At 39.7% G+C, this 19,530-nt stretch overlaps 1 protein-coding gene across 2 annotated transcripts in view; it reads right to left on the bottom strand.

Moving 5' to 3' along the window:
• The window catches only part of LOC307269558 (glucosidase 2 subunit beta-like), a 159,413-nt gene that overhangs the window by 76,401 nt on the left and 63,482 nt on the right, over positions 1–19,530 (bottom strand). For both annotated transcript variants that reach the window (XM_080052538.1, XM_080052539.1), the window contains one exon: positions 17,270–17,336. In XM_080052538.1, coding sequence (XP_079908664.1) covers positions 17,270–17,336 — 67 coding nt within the window. The remainder of the gene's footprint in view (positions 1–17,269; positions 17,337–19,530) is intronic.

Here is a 19,530-nt window from a genome sequence, read left to right as displayed (position 1 = left end):
GTGTGCTTTTCAGCAAATTAAAAACTAAAACATAGAAAAAGTTCTGGTTTCAACTGCGAAACACACAGAAGGTCAACTAGATTTGCACATAATGAATTATTCCTGAATGAAGTAGCTTCACCACAGCAAAGAGAAAAGTGAGACAAGCTTAGCAGACAGTTGACTGTGTTGAAGCAACAAGAGTGAGCCCTGAAGCCGTCCTTTATAATCTGGTATGAGATGGCCCTGCACAAAACTGCACAACGCCCGAGAAGATCTAATTCTGCCCGGCACTAAAGAGATTGCTTTTTGAAATACTGGGAGACTGCTGGGAAAGTTGATACAATAAAATTATGCACAACATAGTGGCCCAGCAAAGGATTTGTCATTTCAACATTTTCAAGTTGGGTATGAGCTCATACATAGCACAGATTATGCATTCCAAGTTAATAAAAGGAAAAACATGCACTGCCGCACAACTGTATGTTTGTATTCAGTATTGACAATGAGGAAAACTTTGGGGATAGACATCTACCAGTGAACACATTAAGAAACCTACAGTACAAAATATGAAATTATCTCTGTGTTTCATACACACATTTCAGTGCAACTACTGCCACAATTTGGGTGCCGTAGAGAAAAATATTTTCTAAACATACATCGCTACAGCTAGCTGTTCTATAGTCGTCTTTCCGATAGCTAGATCAACTGACAATCGCTGTAGTCAATGTATGGTTTCATAATTTCACACTCCCTATGGAGAGAAGCAGGTTGAGCAAACAATGCATGACTATGAAAAACAAGGAAAACAACAACACTGCCTGACGGTACGGCTGAGCCGACCTGAAAGCATTGAAAGGTTTAAAAGGAATATTTTAACTTTTTGGGATATTTGCTTATTCACTTTCTTTCCCCTAGGCCTAGCGAGATGAAAAGATGGATACCACTCTTCTTCTTGTGCAATATGGAGGTTGTGTCTGAACGTGTGTAGCCTAGCTTAGCATAGAGACTGGATGCAAGAGGAGACAGCTAGAGTGTCTCCGACCTAGCCTGGTCCAACCAGACCATCGTACTTCATTTAATTTGTACAGAAGGTCTGGAACTGTGCTATTGGCAAACGTTCACTCACTTGGAGGTGGGTGTCTGTTGAAGTTTAAAACAATTGGATCTGCCCAGTGCCACTCTGGATCAGCCAACCAATCGCATAACGTTTGGTCGTGACTAGGGTTGCAAAATTCCGGGAATTTTCAAAGTTGGAAAGTTTCCATGGGAATTAACAGGAATTTATGGGAATTAACGGGAATTTTGGGAATAAATGGGAATTTACTTAATTTAAAGCAACCCAAATGCACTAAGTCATTCTAACTATGTTATTTCAGTCCTGGCAAACGTTCTAGACGGTAAAAAGCAGTTTTTTCAACTAAGTATTAAAATATTTATGTAACATTTAAATTCAAATCAGATTTTTTTAAAGCCTATCGAGACACCCAACTTGATTTCATATATTGATTTTTACTGGACCAGGTTTACAGAGGCTTAAACAGTGATTTTAAATATAGTTTGGGAAAATATATTTGAGCATACACTGTATGCAAAAATTTTAGGCAAGTGAGTATTTTGGCCATATCATAATTTTGATGCATATTTTCCAACTTCAAGCTGTATAAACTTGAGTGCTTATTGGATTCAAGCATACCAGGTGATGTGTATTTGTGTAATGAGTGAGGGTGTGGCCTAAGGAGATCAACACTCTATACCAAGGTATGCATAATTATTAGGCAGCTTCTCTTCCTCGGGCAAAATGGGCAAAAAAATTGGATTTAAAGGACTCTGAAAAGTCAAAAATTGTAAAACGTCTTTCAGAGGGATGCAGCACTCTTGAAATTGCTAAGATATTGGGGCGTGACCACAGAACCATCAATCGTTTTGTTGCAAATAGCCAACAAGGTCGCAAGAAACGTATTGAGAAAAAAAAACGCAAATGAACTGCCAAAGATTTGAGAAGAATCAAACGTGAAGCTACCAGGAACCCATTATACTCCAGTTCTGCCATATTCCAGAACTGCAGCCTACCTGGAGTGCTCAGAAGTACAAGGTGTTCAGTGCTTAGAGACATGGCCAAGGTAAGGAAGGCTGAAACCCGACCACCACTGAACAAAACACACAAGTTGAAACGTCAAGACTGGGCCAAGAAATATCTGAAGACAGATTTTTCAAAGGTTTTATGGACTGATGAGATGAGAGTGACTCTTGATGGACCAGATGGATGGGCCCGTGGCTGGATCAGTAACGGACACAGAGCTTCACTTCGACTCAGACGCCAGCAAGGTGGAGGTGGGATACTGGTATGGGCTGGTATTAATAAAGATGAGCTAGTTGGACCTTTTCAGGTTGAAGATGGCCTCAAAATCAACTCCCAAACCTACTGCAAGTTTCTAGAAGATACTTTCTTCAAGCAGTGGTACAGGAAAAAGTCTGCATCTTTCAAGAAGACCATGATTTTTATGCAGGACAATGCTCCATCACATGCATCGAAGTACTCAATTGCATGGCTAGCCAGTAAAGGCCTTAAGGATGAGAAAATAATGCAATGACCCCCTTCCTCACCTGACTTAAACCCTATTGAGAACCTGTGGGCCCTGCTTAAATGGTATATTTACAGTGAAGGAAATCAGTACACCTCTCGGAACAGTGTCTGGGAGGCTGTGGTTGCTGCTGCACAAAAAGTTGATCGTCAACAGATCAAGAAACTGACAGACTCCATGAATGGAAGGCTTGTGACAGTTATTGAAAAGAAGGGTGGCTATATTGGTCACTGATTTTTTTTTTTACATTGACATTTTTTGAGTTGTTTTATCTCACTTGAACAGATGAAATTAAACAAGTGAGATTAGAAAATCTTCGTTTTTTTATTTAGTTGCAGAATATTTCTGCACACTAATAGTTATTATACCTAATAATAGCAAAACATATATATATTCTCGCAAGAAAGACAAAACCTCACTTTTACTTTCGTAAACATTCAGGTTTAGGTTCTTTAACATTTTGGATTGACCGAGAGCACTGCAGTTGTTCAATAATAAAATCAATCCTCAAAAATACAACTTGCCTAAAAATTTTGCACACAGTGTAATCTTGACTTAAAACAACCAGATTTCATGCAAGTAAGCTTGGCAGGTTGCACACACTGCTTACTGCAGGGGTACTCAGGCCACGCCCCCTACATGCACTGTGCATTCCTCCATCACATGGGGGGCAATTTACTTAATTTATTGAATGGATGGGGTGAGACAGATGAGTAAGATTTTACTCAAAATTCATCTTTTTGTTTTCAGTGAAATTATTGATTGTTCATAAAATAATCAAAACTTGATAAAGTTCTACTTACAGATAAATCTGTTCAAATGTAATGTTTTTTAATTGTATTAGTTTGCATGGATGTCTGTGCCTATGACAAAATATAGTGTTTATATGTTTAGATTTATGTTTGGATATGAAAAAAAAATCATTTAAATGACCGCCATTTAGTTAATTCCTATAATTCCCAATTTTGAATATTCCCAAAATTCCCGAGCGAAGGTTCCCGTGGAAAGTTTCCGGAAATTTACTGGAAACTTTCCACCCCTTTGCAACCCTAGTTGTGACGTATGTCATGAGCCAGCTTCTGACGGTGCGTTCCAGTTGTACTGGGAACTCGGAAATGTCCAACTTCACTACATATTGTAGTCTATGGATCTACCAGTACCTGGCAACGGTAACTTGCTAGAGCTTAACGTTTAGTTATTTGGATGAGAAAGGATGTAGGTGTCCATACTTTTCCGAGCAGATGCACTGGAACACAGACAGGTCGGAACTCGGAACTACCAAGTCGGAAATCTCCGAGTTCCGAGTCTAAAGGAATGCAGCATTCAACTGAAACTGGAGCGCGACTTCCGACGTCATCGTTCTCAGCCAATCGCTCTGTTCGCTTATTGGACGGCCGAAAATGTTCTTGAGCTCGAACACATGAATTCACCGCAGCCCCAGACTTACTACTGAAGGGAAAATTAAATTTGAGCGAAAGTAGGCGGGCAGAGCCAGGCTAGCTCCGACCATGGCAACAATAAAATATATATAAAATCTTATTTACAAAATGCATCTCTTTTTATTTAAAAAAATACAAATATTTGTGACTTTGAGGAGACTTATACTGTGTTACAAAGTTACGAAAAAGCATCTTGCTATAGGGCAGGTTTCAGGTTTTTTTAATTCTACAATTGAAGTGTGACCTTTAAATATCATGCTTTTAACTATTATTACAATTAATTGACATTTAACTTAATTGTCAATACTGTGATCCACAACATGCCAACTTATGAAATCTCAAGAAATGGAAAATGTCCAGAACAAAATCTAAGCATCATCCCTGCCTAATTCTGTATTTGGAAAATAGCAGCAATTTGTGGCACCTGAGATGTCTTCAACAAACAATGGCTCTCCAAGAAACTCTTTCTAACACAGGGCACACATCACATTGGCTTGAGAATGAAATGGTGTGCACTCCAGCAATTGCGGTTGTCCATCTGGCAGCAGATACTGCCTGTCTATCCTCTGGGATCATTGCTTGCTACTCCTCTGCCTCCCACCCCTGTCTCTCCAATTAAAAGTTACACATCAGCCTGCAGTCTGAGCCACACTTCCAGATGGTTGGAATGAAATAGAGCAAGATTTCTTCTGTTGCATTGTCAGTGGAGAAATCAGTTACCTGTGTGTCTATTTTCCAAAAGAGCTGTGCAGTTGGGCGGTTGGCGGATGCTTTGGGAATTGAGCCGAATTCCTTTGCTTAGTCAAATCCCCAAACTGTGCTCTGTACTTTAAGACACAGCAGTATGAAGCTGAACAAGGCACTGCAGGTTTCACATTTTGATACGGAGCTACATTTGTGTTCCTTCTAAGGTTAGACGACATTGTTCATGTTTGTTTTTGCTCTCAAACTATGGGGTGACATTACAGGAGCTTTCACCATAGTTGAACGTTTTCAGTAAAGTTAAGTGTACTGGTACATTTGCTTTGTTTCTTGGCCCGCGACACGTTTTGGTCTGGCCCGCGAATCAATTCGGCCGATTTGAATAAATTCTGAAAAAAAAAAGGATTTTTTATTTTATTTTTCTTCATGGAGCCTGTGCCATATCCGCACGTCGCATACGCTCCCAACTGTTAGGAAACTTACGTGGCTTACAGCTAGGAATGTCTGCTGAAAGTTCTACAGCTCAGGATTTTAAGCCATGAATTGATGAACTTGCATCTAAGAAGAGCTGTCAGTTTTCTGAGGGCTGTAAATAGGCCAATATATGTGGCCAAATAGCATGCTAATATTGATGATTGATTGTGTCAAGTGTCTAAGGAAGTGGTGTCAAACATCCGGCCCGCAAATTTCTGAGCATTTAAAAAAAAAAGTAAGTTAAATTAAAATTAAATTAAATTGGGAAAAACGTATTCCAAAACAACAAATAACCTCTGTATTTAAAAATAAATCAAAACAGTAGAAGTTGCACTTTTATTTAATTGTATTTTGTACTGTCTGCATGTTTGCACAAAATGTGTCCCTGTATATATAGTAAACAAAATTGGACAACTGTAAGGTCAGTGCCTGTTGTATTTGTGTATTCAAATAAACAGTTGTTTATTTCATTAGTGCGTATTGGCATCTTTGAGCAAAATACCCCCAAACTTTTTGCTGCGGCGCAACGCACGCACCTCCTATTCCCTTGGCCAGCAGCAACCTTTACTAAGACATTTCCTGGGGGCTACAGAGATCCCTTGTGATCCGTGATAATGTAGGTTACATATGTAGGCTGAGTTATAAAGCATATAACTGAAAAACAAAGCTAAAGATTTGGATTTGACATATGTACGTTATTTTGCCATTATTTTACTGGTCCGGCCCACTTGAGATCAGAGAGGCTGTATGTGGCCCTCGAACCAAAATGAGTTTGACACCCCTGCTGTAAAGCAATCCATAAACTAGAAAATCAAGAGGTATGAGCCATTTAAAGATATGAGCACCTCATAAAAATGTTGGCTTACATATTGAATATTCGTCTATGACAAGCTGACGTGAAAAGTGATTTTTAAAGACGCTGAAGGCTTCAAAACACAGACATTCACCCACCTATCTCTGAATGGAAGTTTATTGTCTTACTGCTCTCCGGAGGCGCTGACATACATGAAGCTGTCAGTGACCGGAGATCACAGGACACGCGTGTCAGCCTTTCTCTTACCATCAGAGTGTCTAGCTGATGTTTCTCCATGTGCTTAAGTGCAGTTGACAGGTAAATCCCATGGCTGACTATTTCTGCTGCTGATGCTTCCTTGTGAAAGTCTGACTTTGTATGAATGACCATCAAATCTCTTGAGACTCCAAGACTTTTGCGAAATATAGAAACCGGCTTAAACAACTAAAACAACTGAGAACATAATCTTGGCAAACACGGGTTGAGAAAAGACGGCACAGTGCATTGTCTTGGTATGGTCAGTCAAACCTGTAGAAAAGCTTCAAGAGTAGCTGTCCTGCAACTAGCACCAATCCAACGTGGGAGACAACTTGGTTTTTTTATGCATCATTACAAGGCTGGCAACCACCTGACTGTGATATTCTATAATTGAATTATTTAATTATTCAGTCAGCATGAGTTTTTGTTCCAATAAAATGTGACAGACACATCTAATGATATAGCCTAGCCAGTTGCCCAGTGTTTTCAAAGAAACATCAGCTGCTGCTAGGATAGATTGTAACATTCATGTTGACCATCTGACGCTTCTGTCACAGAGTTAGAAAATGTGTATTGTACAGTTTGACGCAGGATTGCGACCAAGACTTTTTTAAGACTCCTCACACATAGTGACATTGATTGTACCTAAAAGATTTAGGTCTTTAGATGCCACACTTCTATAATTTTTCAGTCTGCTATATTATCGCTAACTGAGCTCAACGTATCAAATGAAAAGAAAACAGACATCTATCTTACAGCAGGTAAAATCCTCAAGAGCCCAAAAGGAAATGAGGTCAATTAGTAATTGAAAATATGGTGACCGTTGGACCATTGCTACCATTTCAGAGTCACACATCAATACAAACCTCCACATTGGGGGTCACTCCTCAATGATCTCAGGCGGGGAATGTGTATAATGCCAGCTCCTCCGTAAGGCTTATTACCTGCCAAATGTGGGCTGAAAATGAACTGTGTGGCTGAGCCTCAAGTATAAGCCCCTAATAAGTGCTAAAGCAGCATGGCGGGCAGTGGGGAAGAATACACAGTGATTATTGAGAGCATAATGGTCACTTACAGCATGTACAACCTCAGGGTTAAATATAGGCAGCCAAAGTCAAAATGTACTCCAGAGGGTTTATTTCTGAAAGGGATGATTCCACTGAGGATATGTAAAAACATAAATTGCCAGATTACCATCTAACATTTAGTTATTCAGATGTTATTTCCACAAGAAATAGTAGTTCATGTTGACGCTTGCAGCCTGCATGGCTGGCTTACCAACCAGGGAAGAAAGCAACTGTCCCAGCTCCCAGGGCCCGGGGGTCTGTGAAGAGCCCCAGGCTTACTGTGTGTCACTTGGCGTGTGGTAATTTGATTCATTGCATCGTAGATTTGTTTAGGAAAATGCACCACTAAAGCAAAAATATCATCTAAAATTGTAGCAGTCTCAAGGCAGGTGCTGCATCATTACCTAATCTGTGTTGCTTCATGTTGAAAACTGCTACTATGGCTAGTTTTAAGAACTCTGACATCTTAAATGATACAGTACCGCGCACATCCCTGCATAAGACTTTGTTTAATTACATTATTAAAAAGGAAGTAGTTGTCACCTACCTAAACAATGTTGTATTGCACTGTATGAAAACTAGTTGGTTTCTGGGGTTCTAGGTAAAATATGCTGCTGTATTTGAAGGCCAGCCAGGTTGCATAGACAATTTACAAAGAAAATCAGTCTTTAAAAAAAATGTATTCTTACAGGTAAATCCCATTGAGACTGGAGACTCTTTTTCAAGGGAGACCAGTTCCCATTTACACGTTCTGGTGTTCTGGTGGCCACAATAAAAGGCCACCGTGTAATAACAATGCTGTCTCATCAGCATCTTGATACGCCACACCTACCACAATCAACAACCTGATCAACTCTATGCCAAGGAAATGTGCTGCACTACGTGAGGCAAATGGTGTTCACACCAGATACTGTAACGCCACCAGAACACCACAACGTGTAAATGGGTCTCCCTTGAAAAAGAGTCTATCTAATCAGCATGTTGATATGCCAGACCCGTGAGGTGGGATGGATTATCTCGGCAAAGGAGAAGTGCTCACTAACACAGATGTGGACAGATTTGTGAACAATATTTGAGAGATGTTTATTTTGTGTATATAGTAGGGCTGTCAAATTAACGCGTTAATTTCGATTAATTAATCAAAGAAAAAAAATCGCACTTCTATAATGCCCTTTGACCCGGTGCAAAAGTGGTGCGGAGCTGCACCTGTAGCTCGCCGGGCCGGGCGCGTGGGTTAAAGGGAGAAAGGTAAAGAGAGAAGCAGGGGAAAGGGGCCGACTCGAGGGCTCTATGGACGGTTTATGGGATGCATGAAGGTAGGAAGAAATCTTACTTAATTCTCCGCAGTGTCCGTGCATTATTGATTTAGTGGGTGCAACAATGTAGGCTAGGTTCAAAACAGTAGGCCTATCTCTCAATCTTCCTCCAATTTTGTTTGCTAGCTGTCTAGCACCTGTCCCGTGTGTGTGTGTGTGTGTGTGTGTGTGTGTGTGTGTGTGTGTGTGTGTGTGTGTGTGTCAATATTTTTGCCTATGAGTAGGCTACGAAATGGTGGCAGTGCAGCGCTGTCTGTTGTGGGAGATGGAAAGTCGTAATTTTGTCTGCTTGTTTTTTTGAGAAAATTCGGCGCTAGTTCATGTATAAAGCTGGCTGAGGGGAGGAGACAGAAGTTACGAGAGACGGAGAGCGAGCGCGCGCGAGTGAGAGAGAGAGAGAGAAACAAACTGTAGTAGCCTATACAGCTGTTTACAAACAGGTATAAAAGTGTCATATAAGTATGCAATTCATTTAGATTAATTAATCACAGAGCCTGTAATTAATTAGATTATTTTTTTAATCGCTTGACAGCCCTAATATATAGAAAAAGTTTTAGATTGTTGAGTTAAGCTCATGAAAAATAGGAGCAAAAACAAAAGTGCTGCGTTTATATTTTCGTGTGTATGAATATATATATAAATATGGTCAAGAATGTTGTCTTACTTGGGAGCTGCTTTGGAACAGTCAGCTGGAATTGATTTTCGACAAATATTCAAAAAAGGTTTTGACATTGAAAAAATATATACAGTGCTGTGTGAAAGTTTGTGAACCCCTTGAACCTTTTGGAATGTTATTAATTTTTACCATTATTAATTCATTTTTATCAATACCAGTATTTTTTATATGAAATAACAGATGTTTGTTTATCAATTAAACATTTTTCTTTTCCAGAAATCAATTGTTAAAAGACATAAAACAAATGATTTGCCAACTGTTGTATGTGCAAAATTTTGTGAACCCTGAGCTGCATTGCTTAAATCGAGCAGGTTGACACAATCAGGTGGGCCAAATTGATTGATGAAATAGACATCAGGAGGAGCTCACACCATTTTGAAACCTTTTTGAATGAACAGATCAAAGACAAGGAAACAAGTGAGAGCTCATAGGTTTGTTACTGAGTTTGCTCGCACCAATCGCAATACTACAATTGCAACATTCACTTAAGAACTATTTGCACATTTACAGATTATTTTAGTTGTCGGGGTAACCCTCTGATCATCAAGATATTGGTGTATAATAAATATATAAATGTACTTATATAGTACCATACCATATAGTTTTTCTCTGGGCTTCAGTACCATTCTGCTCTGAAAGGAGGCAAAACGTGGAAAAAAATAAAAAATAACAAACATAAAACAAAACATTGTAGTTTGGTCTGACTTCAGAAGAGCAATGCACAGCTACATCGGATGAATCATTGTAACCAGATAAAATGGTTTCATGTCTGCCAGTAATAACCAAGTGCTTTTGTCTCGTGGAAAAGCACAATGTCTTTGTTTTGCCAGTCAGCAGGTCAGAGCAAAGTCATTGGTCTCTGCTGAGTTGGAAATTAACTTCTGCCTCCAAGCAATTCAACCCAATAAGAACGCTGCATTGACCTCTCAGGCAACATGTGTGTGGCAAAAATAGAATGACGTAGGGCGTACCACTCCAGCACATCTAGCATCACGTTGTTTGACACACATTCCCAGGAAAAATGTAAGTTGTGGGATGAAAATAGCCCTGCGTTCCGAATCGCATACTCGTTCTTTTTTCTATTCAACATACTACATCCGACGATAAAAATAATCTAGTTAGGATGCAGTAGGCATACTATTGGGAGATTATTTTATTTATTTATTTCATCAGAACATTGCGCCTTGATCTTGCCTCTTGCTTTTATATCCGTCGTATCCCCGTTTGTTTTCATATGGAGGCTCCTTGATGTGACGTCACTTCAGGTTCGCACTGGATTATGGGTCAGAATCGCCCAAATAGAATGCCGTTTTCAACACTAAAAATCTTGGCCGGGTGTAATAGACATCCAGGTCGTCTAACCATCCTAAATCTGGCCACAAGAATCGGGACATACTAAATATTTTTTCTACCATACTAAATAGTAGAAAGTATGCGATTCGGAACGCAGGGTAGGAGCGGGAGATTGACATGAGTTATCCGCAGGACAAACCAGTGCAAGAACTCAAAATGATTGCATACTGTATGTAGGAAATACAATGGTATATACATCAGTAAATATTATACTCAATGTTATAAGTAAATAGAATTGCAGTCTGTTTGCAAATCAACGTTTACAATTTACATTTCACTTCCCTGTTTTATATAATTTATTTCTGCAGCATGTCCAAGTAGATTTCCCCAACACAACTTGCTGAAACCAATAATGGTCTAACCATCTAGAAAAAACACATAAATGAATCTGAAAGTGTGGCAAGAGCTGTGTTGTGCACAAGTAAATATAACTATAACAGAAAAGGACAATGTTGTCTACAAACATTTAAGCTTTTGTCATAATAAAAGGAATATATACGGAATATGATGAAAAATGTTGTGACAGATGTAGAACAGGAGAAAAACATTAATAAAGGGTGATGCGTTTCAATATCTATTTGTATCAAGGTTTCTTAACGTTGACAGTACACAGGATGGATAAACTATTGATAGGGATATTAAGAGGATCATGATCCTATATTAATTGTACACATACGTATGTAACATTTTTGAATTCAGACATTTTTATACCGTATATTTGTACTAGGGACGGGCATGATTTATTGATGATCAACCCTACAGTTTGCCGAGTTGTGACATCACAACTGGGCACACTGTAGGGTTAGACAGTGAGACCATAAAACACTCTTTCAGCCTTTTCTCAGGCTAGGATGAACCGATTTCTAAAAAATTTGCACATTTATACTACATAGGATCTCAGAGTTCAATACACCTTCATATTCCCACTGGTGAAGTAGGCCTTTAATTGATTGTTTCGAATTGAAAAGAAAAAAAATGTTGTGACATGAAATTGTATTGATCTGAGGTTGTGTTGCATAGTGTAAGTCTTCAAGCAATGTATGAATTTCACTATGTGGCAGCCTTAGGACACCTTACCAACAGGGGGTGATATTGAACTAGTTTTAAGAGACAAAGGACATGGAGCTGCCTTAGCTGCCCATGTGCTGCCGTACATATCAAACATAATCATGGTGAGATCAAGGCCAAGTTTGGTGTGGGACCATTTCCAACAAAAAAATTACGAAGATCATTGTTAACACTGCAAAGCCATTTATAAGTACAACACGACCACGACCCCAATTATGTACCACTTGCAACATGTACATCTAACCCATGTTAACGCCTGTAACAAAGTACCTTCACCACACTGGTTCCTTTCCTGGGGGTCGTTTTCCATTAGATAGATTTCCAAGATAGTACCTTCCTAACTAGTTGGTGGATGGTGACTTTAGCTGTTAACATTCGTGCCTATATCTTTCTAATCAGTCCACAAAGGGGCAATTATTTATACATTTTGTCTTTGGAGCATCACGCTTTAACCAGTGCAGTATATTCTTATATCTCTATACTGTATATATGGAGTTAAACAGTTGAAAACTTTAACTGACTTGTTTAAGAGAATTGTTGGTGTACCAGAAGGTCTTAGAATGGAGATTGTTTTAAGTCAAAACTAGGGGTCGACCGATATGTTTTTTTCAGGGCCGATACCGATAATCAATATTTGGAGCCGATATTAATTTGCAGAAAAAGGGAAAATATTGGCGTCAACATTTTGAATAATACAAACTCCAACACTTAACTTCATTTAAATGCCTTTAAGAATATGTTTAAAAAACACAACAGCTTATCAGATTTGCAACATAACACAATTTAAACAAATAAATGGCTCCCTAAAATGTTCCTGAACTCGTTGTGATTTACTAACCGGTTACACGTGTACCCGTGCACACCCCTAACTGGGATATTTATTACAATTTCGGGAGAGTCTGCTGCCTTAACTTACCTCGAAACCAAACCAGACAATGAGAAACAGTTACTGTTTCTCCTCTCCGTGCGGCTGCATCAGAGCCAAAATAACCCAGTTTTAAATTGATCTCTTATCAAAGGCCGATGCCGAATGTGAATGTGTACGACTGCGGTATGTCTGAGGTGGTGGTCGGAGGGGCCACAGGCACCGAATGGCGCCCTGTACAACCACCCACAGAAGTTAGCCACAGTACTTTTCCCTCCCAATAAACACCCACACAAACACACACACACACACACACTCACATCCACTATTTCAATATGCCATGAGCTACTAGTCTATTTCTGTATTTTTTTTTCCTATTTCTTTATCGTATATATATAATAATATATATTTGTATTTATTTATTTTTATTACTTGTTCTTTTTGTTGTTGTTTTTGTCTAGTCTCTGACAGCTTGTCTTGTCCAAAACGTGTTCATGTAGTCTTGTCCCACACACAATGGTGTTTTTGTCATGTCTCGCACTGTTTTTGTCATGCATCACCGCATCAAAACAAATAAAAAGTAAAAAAAAAATGGCCGATGCCGATATGCGTCAAAATGTTGAATATCGGCGCCGATAATCGGCCCGGCCGATAATCGGTCGATCTCTAGTCAAAACACAGTGTATTTTCTGCCATAGTAAATTGTTTAAGTATAAAAAAGCTAAGCAATCTGCTTATCATAGATTACTTGATAACTGGAGGTTTGAGATTGTATTTAAAACAGGAATACTCTGTTTATCATTTGAATCAGGTTTGTCGTTTGTGTCTTAAACTGCCTTTGCTTAAAAGCTAGGCCCAGCACCAGAATAGCCTGTTTCAGGCAGTCTCATACTAATATATGCACATGCTGGTATGATGTAAGCAGTTTATTATGTATTATTCACAAACCAGGTGTCAACGCTCAAAGTTACAGCGAGAATTAACCTGAAAGCATGCCCAGTTTTAAGAATGTAATTACAGGGTTTTGACATCACAGAGTTGCATGTGTAGCTTTAAGATATCACAAAGTTGTGGTTGCTTTTGTCTGCTCATCCACAAAACGTCTTGCAAGCCTGAAGAGATCAATTTCCTGAGCTGTGCTCTCTTTTGTGCGGCCACAGAGATTGTGCTAGAGGGGATAATTGTTGTCTTCTATAGGCTGGCGCTAGCTGGAGAAGACTCACCTGGAAAAGCACATGCAATATAGAGCAGAGAAATCAATGCTGTACAACAGCGCTAATTGGGCTCTCAGCAAAGAGTGAGGAAATGGCTGCAGATCACACCCATTCCTACAGCCCAAAGAAGATGAAGGGCAAAAATTGAATGTGACATGCAAGGCTGCGAAACCCATAGTTACCGGTGAAAAAAGCCTGTCTGCAAATAGAACACAATTAGATTGACCTTCTTCTCATCTCAGCTTCAGATCAAATTCAAGTCTGTCCATTCAAAACTGGACCTCTGCACACAGTATATAACAATATATTCCAAGTGCCTAGCCGTCTTTTTACATTTTTTAAACCAGCCGTTTTATTTTGCTACGACTATCAAATCTCCTGTGGTCAGAGAAAATCATTACTGGCTTACTTTAGGCAAGCAGCATAGTAATACAGTAGCTTATCTGCTAGTTCTAAAAACTGCTTCAAGGATACCGATTCATCAGTGGGTTTCCCTGTAGCGCTTTACAGCACCGGAAAAAAGTCTTATCAGCTTACAACACCTTGGATTGTGTTGCATACCTTCTGGTGATACATACTGCTGCACGTAAGGCAAATATCCACAGGTTCAGTGCAACACCAATGCCTTAAAAAAACAATGACAAAAAAACTGATCTGGTTTAGATGATAATATGAACGTCAATTAAATCATCAAGGAGGCTGTCAAGTGTAAATGGCAAAGTACATTTACTGACATACTGAGCATTAAGGTAACCGCAGAATAAGGCTGGTATGAAAATTGCATGTTTATACATTTTTGGGGAATTCATTCCATTTATTGTGTACATATGTAGAACTGGTGACATGGTCTTTTACACTTGTGAAGGTCATCCTAGGCATCCTCTGTACTATGGCTTTTGTAAATGCTAAAACAGAAAGAGGGCACTGTAGGCTAATTAACCCAAGACCCCTTACATAGGTCTCCTGATGCTTTTGTCAATATACTCCATAACTGATTACTTAGGTTAGCAATAGTGTCAATGAAACACACGAGTACAAGCCGTCAGGGACCTAATGTGTAATTCTGTATTATGCTTTGCAAGTAATGTACTGTATTTATTTACATACAATAAAGACATGTATTGCATGTTACCCCCTTCACTCTTTACATAAGCAATTCAGCCTCAACAGAATACATTTTAGTGTTCACACTCTATCCTGGCTTCTATGGCTGGGATTGTATCTCTCACCCTCCCTCTCCATCTCTCTGTGTTTCAGACTCTTAATCAGCAGGTCCCTTCAGTAAACAAGGCAGAGCGATTGTTAGATTTGCATATTTCTGAATAAATCATATTGCATTTCTGCGATAAGCAGTGCAGTCCTCTCCTCTTTCGACACCATTCACGCATGCTGCCACAAATTAACCCTGATCACGAGGGACCACGGCAAGTGAGAAAAGTGCTGCTCAAAAGTCATGTTTTCTGCGGTAGGAAAACCATGCCATTGGGCCCTGGTGGGGGCCCAGGCTGCCAACTACGTGGATGGTTAACCAGGCCTGATAATGATGCATGCCCATGTCCACCACCAAGGACAAGGATGGCGGCCATGCTCAATGGTGGGAGGTAGAGATTAAAGCTACAGAGATTTGAGATGGTTGAAGAGATGGAGGCGGAGAGAAATAAGAATATAAGTAGTGGTGGACTCCCAAAGAAGAGTCTATGAATCAATGCAATGGCGGGTCCAAATGATGGGCTTGTTCACTGTGTAAGTGTGAACAGTATGTAACCAGGCGGGCTGTGTGTAATGGGGTTAGGGGAAGGGGTTCTTAATATGAATCCATCTACATCTTCATACTGCAACCCCCTTTTTAATTACAGCCCCGGCGTGCTGAAGAGAAATCCTCCATAAAAAACTGCATGTAGGCCTCAGCCTTTTCCTCCCATCAGTTCAGCTGATGACTGCTTCTTTTCCTACTCCCCCTTATTCCCCTCACCTCCTTAGGAGAATTGGGCTGGTGGTATTTTGGCTGTGAAAAGGAAACCATCGGACGGCAGGGGCATGAATATTCCAAATGACTAATGTTGCACATGCATATTTTTGACATATCTGGCTTCCGCAGGGAAATAAAACACTTCTAATGCAGGGGGACCATCTGTTATCTGTTGCTGGTGTTTCAGAGCAGGCGGGCCTCGGCGCGCACACACACACTCCCTGGAGCACACAAGAGTACATACAAGGCATACAGACACACAAGTATGCACGTGTTAAGAAATACAGACACATTCTCACACAGCGGGAGGCGTACGTAGACAGCCAGACACGCGCGCACACACATGAACTAACAGCTGAATCCGTTGGGAGCGTGCACAACAGACAGGCTCTAAACTCCTATACAAATTGAACACCCCTTTTTTTTATTCAGTGTGTTTGTCAAATGTGCCATAAATCTGGTGCTGTGGGGTGACAGGGAATGCAGGCACTTTTTATGCTAGCCATAAATACCTGGGCCTGTCTCCTCGCAGCTGGCGGAGAGGGATAATATGCTGGCTGTGTGAAGGGGGGAATAAACTAGCAGCATCATCTTGAACAAAAAAACATGAGGCACACAAACAGCCTTCCACATCAGCCACACATCTACACCTTTATGCATTCTCAGAAGTGTGTGGACATATGACAAAAGGAATAGCTGTATGGTAAACAAAGCTCCCCTGTGGATGGGTAATCTGTTGGTTATTTAGACAATAACCACACTTCTAGGTAAACCAGAATACTATTACGTTATTGTGGATGGCTATATTTGCTGTAGAAAATGACTCACAACTTCCTCTGCGTTGCATGTGTTAAAAATACAAGGTTCCAGGGGGTATCTAACACTCCAACAATCATAACACTCCCGTCACTACCTATTCTATCTGTATCCCCAAACATTTTGCGTTTTATTGCATCATTTGTTTTGTAGTCACAGCCAAACTAAGATAATGTAATACAACTTAAAATAATAAAGGACATAACGCCAGAAGTTGCAGTGTGAAGAAGCAACATCTATGTGGTTCTCTATATTTGCAGCATTTCTGTACCTCCCAAACACTATTATTGTTGTGCAACTGGCCTATGTTCTCCCTTAGGTGAGCCATTATTTCTAATGGACAGGAATGTGTGTTCCATCCTCAGCCTTTTTATCTTTAAAGAAGTGCACAGCAAATTCTCCAAACACAGCTCAACGACACACACACTAGACTAAATCATCCAGTGTGGGTACTTTGATGAAGTGATATGTAACTAGCATTGTGGCACAATAACCACACAAACCTCTTAATTCCTGTGTTAGGGGCATTAGCAAATTTAAGGCTGCATTAATATTGGTGAGAGTATATAAAAAAAAAAACATTAATTAAATCCCAGACACGAACTTGCGCATAGCAGTTACTTTTATTGATTTTAAGTGGGTAGCGCAGGAGCAGTGAAGGTAGAGATGACAGTGTAAAGGGTTTAATAACTTACCTCTGTCTGCAGCCTTTAAGTGAGGATCTTCACCCACGCTGCCTGGTGCACCATGTGCTTCTTTGATCTACAAGAACGTAATGGAAGCAGAGAGGGACAAAATAACAAGGTCAAAGATGTACACACTTATAAGACCTTGGTGTCACCTGCATTAGTGTATAGGCGTCAAGAAAAGCATGTGTGTACGTGTGTGTGGGAGAGAGAGGGTGGAAAGTGATTCTAAAAAGATAATTTCAGCTCAAGACCATGACTCTAATACGAACCTCCCAGCAGACACCGAGACACTGACACAAGAGTGTGCTTGATGTTGCAAAATACAAGGTTCCATTCTGTGCTCTAGGAGGCTCCCAGGAGCCTTTGAACGGCAGTTAAATGATGAAAGACACCATGCCTGGATGCTAGTGTTCTGTTTTAGGTCACAGGGGGGAAAACAGGCTGATCCAAAACAATTTGAGGTCTTTAATTCATTTATTTTTAAATACCACATTCACTTAGGAAGATCTAAGTCACCTTGTGAATTCTCACTTTGTGTAACGTTTGCCTGAGATCATCTCCTACACTGAATGTTCTTGATTGCTAAACTGTGACGGTAAAATATTGATATACTGAATATCAAAATATTGACATTTATCTGTAGCTGAGAATCTAACTGAGGTCAGAGAAAATGTGTGCCCTTATGTTTGTGCTATATGTTGTTGTTGATGCTTGTAGGTGATGTCTATTCTGCATTTAAAAAGAATAAAAAGTATTATGGAAAGCATGAATTATTTCAAGCGTGTTCCTGCTACTGACTAAGACTAAGACTTTTTCCTCATTCACTTGAATTCAGACTGTAAAGTCAACTGTGAAAGTGAGACACGTCGCCAAATGCGATGTGACTCACTGACGGAAAATAAAAACCTGCTTAAGATCACTGTGACACCGTGTGCAGTATTTGCGGTTCAGAACACAAATTTGGAAATTTTCCCGCCAAAAAAAAAACACGTATGGAAAAATGACAGGCGTTACTGTAAGATAATTCTTATGAAATAATAATACACACAAGTTATTGCCATAAAGCACATGTGTCAAACTCAAGGCCCGCGGGCCACATCTGGCCCGCGACACGTTTTGATGTGGCCCGCGAATCAATTCGGCCGATTTGAATCAATTGTGAAAAAAATAAAAATAAATAAATAAATCATATTTTTTTTTTTTTTTTCATCCTTCATGGAGCCTGTGCCATATCCGCACGTTGCATACGCTTTCAACTGTTAGGAAACTTACGTGTCTTACAGCTAGGAATGTCTGCTGAAAGTTCCACAGCTCAGGATTTTAAGCCATGAATTGATGAACTTGTATCTAAGAAGAGCTGTCAGGTTTCTGAGGGCTGTAGGCCAACATATGTGGCTAAATAGCATGCTAATATTGATGATTGATTGTGTCAAGTGTCAAAGGATTAATGCCAAAATTATCTGGTTTCTAACTTTTGCTTTAAGTTACAATATAGCCAACTAGCTAACGTTAGCTAGCTGCTGATAGCCCACCCCTTTCGTTTCCAATGGCTTGGCATTTCATTACCAATGTAAAGTATCATAGCTAACACTGGTGCTGCGTCATGATTCCTAAAAAAACAAAACATGTGATATGATTTGAATGTGCAGAAAGTTTTTAAAAATCCAGGAGAATAAATATTGTGGCTCAATCCAGAATGCCTGAGAGCCTTACTGCATTATAGTCCTTTATAATTGTTTCACCAGGAACCTGAATGTTGTCTTTTCCTTTACAGAAATTAAGACATTTCCACCATAAATTTATGCCGAAAAGGCACAGATCGGTGGATAAAAATCCACCAGAATGCAGGAAATTCAGTGTTTGACATTCAAAATTTTCGGGGGGAGCACCCCCATACCCCCCACCTATAATTTGTCCCCGAAAAGCGAAAACTTGCCATTGTACGCAGTTTATATACTTACTTAAATATGTTCTTTTTATTTTTCGATTAAAAAGAAGGTGTGTCAGTCTGGCCCTTTGAGTGATTATCATATCGTAGAGTGGCCCTTTGTGAAAATGAGTTTGACACCCCTGCCATAAAGCTTTGTCAGCTCAGGTTTGACATTTCTATTGATTCAAAGAAATATTGTTGATGCTTTTTCGCTGTGACATCCAGATTATAGTCATTTGGTCTTTTTTTAAAAGGAAAGCACTGAGACAACTAATGGAAATCTATAATTCCCTCAATTATCTTTTTCCATTTAAATACAAATTCAAAATAGAAAATC

Source organism: Ammodytes marinus, assembly GCF_949987685.1.
Source record: "Ammodytes marinus genome assembly, chromosome: 23".
Lineage (NCBI taxonomy): Eukaryota > Metazoa > Chordata > Actinopteri > Uranoscopiformes > Ammodytidae > Ammodytes > Ammodytes marinus.
This window is presented reverse-complemented; position numbering and strand designations above follow the sequence as displayed.